The following is a 6344-nucleotide window of genomic DNA, read 5'->3' on the forward strand; positions in this document are numbered from 1 at the left end:
AAAAAAAAAAAGGAATTAAAACTGAGGGCCTCCCTGGTGGTGCAAGGATTAAGTCTCAGCACTATGAAGCTATCTGCAGCACAAGTTTGATCACTGGCCAGGAGGATAACCCACATGGCACAAGAGACCTCTGTAGTATCATCAGCTACTCCCTCAGCAATGTATTTCAGTCAATTTGCCACCCCACTCTATCCCTGGTGAATCATCTCACTCCCATCATCTCTGGCCTGCACCCTAGCTCTTGTATGCATAATAAATAAATCTTTAAAAAAAAAAAAAGAATTAAAACAGAAAATTTTAAAACTTTATTATTTGCAAATAATAAAAAACCATTATATGTTAACAAAAATAACTTAAGAAAAGTTAACTTTTTCAAAAACAAAAGTGACATGATGGTACTTTACATTTTTGAAAATTTCTTTAATGTCTAATAAAAGAGCTGAATTCTCATGTCTGCTTTGTAATCAGTCTGTTACCATGTCAATATCATGTAACCTCTAGAAAACTCCTTTGTACATTCATGAAAGACAGTAAAAAAGGAAAATGATACCTCAGTTTTACAAAAATAGCTTTGACCTTAAATATCCCTGAAAAGGTCTCAAGGACTTCCCCAGTGGTTTCACACTGTCCGCATCTTGTCTCATTTTAAATACAAGGATGCTGGATCTCACAAAGATTGAAACATCCAAAATTACATGGTCTGCTAATGATTAGATACAAATCCTAGATGGTTTGATAAAATTTGTTTTGATTTCTAGTTTCTTAAAAATTTTGTTAAAGATTTATTTATTTTTATCTATCCATCTAATATTATTGTTCATTTTATAGTGTTTACTTCTTCCCTAACCAGTCATCACCATAGCCCCCGACATTCCTCCCTCTTTCTGATCCCTCTTTGCCCTCTCCCCTGAAGGATCTCTGCTTTGTAACTGTTTGTTTTGTTGTGTTGTGTTTTGTATTGTAATAACAATAGACTCCCAATGCCTTCCCCCTCCCCCCACCATTTGGTGTTCTTGAATGGTTTCACTTATAAGAGGAATTGATTTTTTTTTTAAGATTTATTTATTTATTCATACAGAACTGGGGTACAAGCCAGAGGTGCAGGGGCGGTGAGAGGCTTCACCAGAGACAGTGGATAGCACAATAGGCAGATTAACCAGTACACTGCTGAGGGGTCAGGAGAGCTCTGCTACCCTTGTGGATCACCTTCTGGATGGAGGATCAGAGCACTGAAGTAGCTACAGCCAGCTTGCAGTGCTGCATCCTAACACGGTTGGGCCACCAGGAAGGGACACTGATTTCTATTCTTAAATAGAAACCTGGAAATGGAAATAAACCCTAATGATCTGCCCTGTTTGTTCTGCTTAAAAGACTACCCCAGTATATTACTAAACATTTTAAAAACAAAACAGGACAGTCAACAAACACAATGGTACAATAGGCATACTGTGTTAGCATCTGAATTAGGAACTGTTTTAACTGAAACACAGAGGTAAACTGAATTGCACTTTCTCCATGTATCTGGCATTGACACTGCACAGTAAGTATCAAAGAAATGTGAAAAGAAGATTAACTACAGGATCACCAATTATCACATTTTTTGGTGTCTGAAACAGTCATGACATAAACCTCTTTACAAGTACTAGTTGAAATGGTGGTGAGAATATTAGGAAATGTAAATAAAATTGACAATATGGAACTTTTTGAATAAAATGGAGCTCTGAAATATAGATATTTTTCATTCTCAAACCAGATCTTATTTTGTCTTAAAAAAAAATCAGGGACTCTTCTTGTTCACCTGGAGATGATTGCCTTTGTATCCTACCAGGTGATCTAAATCTTCTTTAAATGGATCATAGCCTTGTTCCTTTAAACACCGTAGTGCCCAAAAGAGCTGGTCCAGTGGAGGAAATGCTTCCCAAGGAACCCACTCCCAACCTAGAAAAGAGAGATACCAAATCAATTCATTTAGTTGAAAGAAAAAAAAACTTATTTTGGCAAGTTAATTTATACCTTAAAAAATTTAAAAATTACTTACTAATGAAACAACAGTAATAAATGTGACAGTGATGTGTATTATGTATATAAACATAACTGCATTTAGGATGAAGATGTTAAAAGCCCTCCCTGGTGGCGCCAGAGGTTAAAGCACAGCACTATGAAGCTATCCGCAGCCACTACAGCATGAGTTCCATCCCAGGCCAGGGAGGTGACCCACATGGCGCTGCAGTCCTCTCAAGTCTCTCACACTGCTTCCCTCTGCAATGTATTTATTTCAGTCAATCTGCCTATTCTACTTCCCACTCTGTCTCTGGTGAATCCTCTCACCCCCTGCACCTCTGGCCTGAATCCCAGTTCTTGTATGCATATATGAATAAATATTAAAAGAATGAACATGTTAAGAAAAAAAATAGTTGTCATTTAAACCATGCTGTTATTTGAACATGAAGCCAAGTTCACAAGAGACACAAGTGGTAAAGCTCAGATCTAAAGTTACTCAGTTTTCACTTAAATATCTGGCTGAGGGCCCTCCTGGTGGCACAATGGGTTAGAACACAGCAAGCTGGCCATAGCCACTTCAGTGCAAGTTCGAGCCCCTGCCCTGGAGGTGATCCACATGGCCAGCAGACCTCTCCTGACCCACTTGCTGCTCCCTTCAGCAGTGTACTTCGTTGATCTGCCTGTTCTGCTCCCCATTCTGTCTCTGGTGAATCCTCTCACCATGCCTGCACCTCTGGCCTGTACCCCAGTTCTGTATGTGTACATAAATCTTAAAAAAAAAAAAAAACACAAGGAGTCTGGATCCACAGTCCATTCTCCCTGTTATGTACTTTATCTCCAGGGTTAAAGTATATTTACCTATCTAGTTTCTTCATATGGCAACTTAATGTAGTACTCCTTCAGAAGACAGGTTTACCTCAAAGAAAATGCGTTATTATGTATAGGTCTCTTACTTTCATTTTTTTCAGGTTCTACATTCTTTGGTTCTGGATCATGTGTCATGTCAACCTCTCCTTTCATTAATATAGTGACATAATGATAATTCTCTTCTTCAACAAAAGAATTCACAACTGAGGCAAAGCGAACATTTTTCAGATGAAGAGCTGCTTCTTCTAAGGTTTCTCTTTGAGCACATTCTTCCCAGCTTTCACTAGAAAACAGAAATATACCATTGTATTCAATTCTATTTATGTGTTTTTTTCCATGAAATTCTTGGCTAGAAATTTCTAATGTAAAGCAAAAGAACTGTAGTTAGTTCATGCAGTAAAACTATAAATCCACAGCACTGCTTTGATAATCTGTACAATCCCCATCTAGTCATTTGAAAACCAAAAGGATATCATATTGAACAAAAAAGTTAACAGTCAATTTAGCACTAGTTCCCATGCAACCTGGAAGCAGTTTAATATATTAGGTAAAAGCAATATGTGGTGTCAATTAGACCTAGGTTTGAGTTTGAAGTTCATCATGCTCTATCTTGGACAAGCAGAAAGAAGTAATGCTACTTTCTCATGAGGTCATTGTAAGCATATCAAAAAGTGGATTATGTTTTTCCTATAATCTCAGAATTTTAGTTAATGTCTCAAAATTGAGGACAATGGGCAATAAACACCTCTAAATTCTGGAGTACAGCAAAAAGCAAACAGATGTCATGTGGCCCCAAAGATTTGCTAAGGAAGGCATAACAGGTCTTTTGACCTTCTCCCTACCCATGTCTTTAAGACTGAATGTCTGGGGAGGCGACATTCAGTTGTGTTTTCTTACTCTGGTTCTGTATAATTCCCATCTAGTTATTTGAAGACCAAAAGGACATCATATTGAACAAAAAAGTTAACATTCAGTCAATTTAGCACTAGTTTGAAGAGGTGAGAAGCTGAAAACAGGTGTTTTTTATTTGTGTCTGTCAACAAAAGTGAAGGTCATTCCACAAATATTTAGTCAGTGTGGACATGGGTGGTTACTTCCCTGCTAAGCTACTAAATTGAGGAAACACACAGGACTACTCCAATGCATGAGCAAGAGTGGTAGGAACAAAAGGACTCTGCCATAAACGTGCGCCTCAGTATTTAGAGGTACATGTAAATACTGAGTGATGTTTATTCCTGCTTTGGGAAATTGGAATGCAACAGCCGAGCATTGCTGAACCACGCAAAAGGGTAGCAATGCTTTCATCATTCCTGTGGCTCAAGCAAACACAAGAGGTTGACAGGAAGCCAACTGAAAGAAATGCAGGGTGGTATGTTAAGGGATGGCCCAAGTCCTTTTCACCCTTGTGTGGAACTCCTTGTTGGTCTATACATCATCAAATCACAGAATGCCAAAGCACTTCACCACACACCTCCCTTTTATAGATGAAGAAATCAGACCTAGAGAACATTTCACTAGCCCATCTGCGTCACTATAGCGGGGCGTAACACTGATCTATATAAGCTAAAATCAGAGAAGCTGTGCAAATGCCATTAGCTGACAAAGCTGCACCACTTTCCATGTCTGAAATGCAAGCACTAAGAACTAAAACTCAAAAGAACCAAGGCCAAGCAGGCACTGTTAAGGAAACGCCAAAACCAAACACGCGAGTACGACGAGCACCGCCCAGCCCGGCGCGCGCTCCGGAAGCAGCGTCAGCGCGCACGCAAGCGTGAACGCGTCACTACCACGCGCGCTCCGCCCACCTGGAGATCACCCGGGCTGCTACTCACCCAAACTCCAGATGCCCGCCTGGTAGTTGGAAAGTACCGGCCCCGACCGATCCCTTTCTCTTCCCGAGGAGAACGCAGCGAGGATGCTCGCGGCTCGTCACCACCACTCCCACCCCGACTCCGGGCCTGTGAGCCCGGGACTCCGCGCTGGCTGTCATCACGCTGTAGGACTCGGCCTGGGCGGCCGGAAGTGACGTTCTCCTTGCCCCCGGCCGCCGGTGACTCGTTCCTGTGCCGCTGCTCGTGCCCCAAGCCAAAGTGGGAGCCCCGGGTCTCCCCCTCCTGGCTTAGCGTGTTGTGTGTCTGCGTCTCGCGACGTCCCGAAAGACTGCGTCCTGAGGGTTTGGTTGTAATGAACACCAATCACTGCTGCTTCGTCACTCATTATCCACTTGGCGATTTACCAGCGGGGGCGCCGCCAGTTTATCAATCTCTGTGCCAAGCTCAGCACATTTCTTCACCTTGAGCCTCTCGTCTACAGTAAACTCATCCGCGCTGTAGGTCAAGTCTGTCTGGTACCAGGGCAATGATAGATCATATGCAACAGTACTCACAAGTCACAGGAGAATAAATTTTGCTGAAATACGTAAGTAACGTACTAGAATGGAAAACCAGACACTTTTCTGTTGTTTGTGAAGCCGGTGTGGGTTGTTATTTTAACCCTTGAGCCACAACACGTTCTGTCCCACGAAGCCAAAAAAGGAATTCACAGACTCTTTAGATAAGTAAGCAGAGAGAAGCAAACTTTATTTAAGCAAAGTAAGAAGAGGTTTAGTCAAGAGGAAAAAGAAGCAAAGACTCTAAGGCAGTATTGCCAAGGAGGGGCAAAAGATGCTATTAGGGGCCCATTTCTAGCGGATATTAAAGCCCTTTTTCATCCCCTCTACTCTAAAATCTCATCACCCTATTTGTAATTGGCTCTTTCACTTCTCCAGGCAGATGTGTGCATTTTCCCACTTTAGAGTTTATCTTTTTACCTCCCCTGTCCAAGGTTTCCTAAAATTTACTGTCCCAATTAACTCATATTTTAGCCTTAAAATTTACTGTCTTAAAATACTCTACCTTAATTAGCTCTCATGAATTTCTCTGCCCTGATGTCAGAGGCCTCTCTTAACTCTCCTGAAGTCCCTGTCTGCACTGTCCCTGAAGCTGCTTATTTAACTAACTTGCCCTGGGACTCCTTGCACACTGTAAACCAACAGTATCTTCTGAATGAGTTGTAATTAAAAAAAAAAAAAAAAGGCTTCCCTGGTGGCTCAAAGGGGTTAAATCTTAGCAGTATGAAGCTATCTGCAACCACTGCAGCAGGGTTCAAACAAGGGAGTTTGACCCAAGGAGGGCAGGGAGCTGACCCACAGGGGGCAGTAGACCTCTTCTGTCTCACCAGTATCTTTCAGTAGATCCATCTGTTCTACTCCCCACTCTGTCTCTGGTGAATCTGCAAAATGTGCATATGATTTAAAAGGTCACATGAGCCACTGCAGCATGAGTTAGATCCCCGGCCAGGGAGGTGGCACAGCAGGTCTCATGTCTCAGCTGCTGCTCCCCTCAGCAGTGTATTTTAGTGGATCTGTCCGTTCTGTGCCCCACTCTGTCTCTGGTGAATCCTTTCACGTGCTCCACATGTCTGGTCTACACCGCAGT

General features: G+C 41.9%; 1 protein-coding gene across 4 annotated transcripts in view; it reads right to left on the bottom strand.

The window, feature by feature from the left end:
• NUDT15 (nudix (nucleoside diphosphate linked moiety X)-type motif 15) overlaps positions 1-5282 on the bottom strand; it is a 10090-nt gene extending 4808 nt beyond the window's left edge. For 2 of the 4 annotated variants that reach the window (XM_012723321.1, XM_012723319.1), the window contains exons 1-3: positions 4701-5282; positions 2955-3151; positions 1799-1938 (exon numbers count right to left, since the gene is read on the bottom strand). In XM_012723321.1, coding sequence (XP_012578775.1) covers positions 1799-1938; positions 2955-3151; positions 4701-4858 — 495 coding nt within the window. In that variant the 5' untranslated portion in view covers positions 4859-5282. Of the gene's footprint in view, positions 1-1141; positions 1939-2954; positions 3152-4700 lie in introns of those variants that run through there. The other 2 variants (XM_012723322.1, XM_004680351.2) reach the window with 2 other exon arrangements.
• Positions 5283-6344: the final 1062 nt, after the last annotated feature.

Source organism: Condylura cristata, unplaced genomic scaffold (assembly GCF_000260355.1).
Source record: "Condylura cristata isolate star-nosed mole 26May11 unplaced genomic scaffold, ConCri1.0 scaffold00010, whole genome shotgun sequence".
In the NCBI taxonomy this organism is placed as follows: domain Eukaryota; kingdom Metazoa; phylum Chordata; class Mammalia; order Eulipotyphla; family Talpidae; genus Condylura; species Condylura cristata.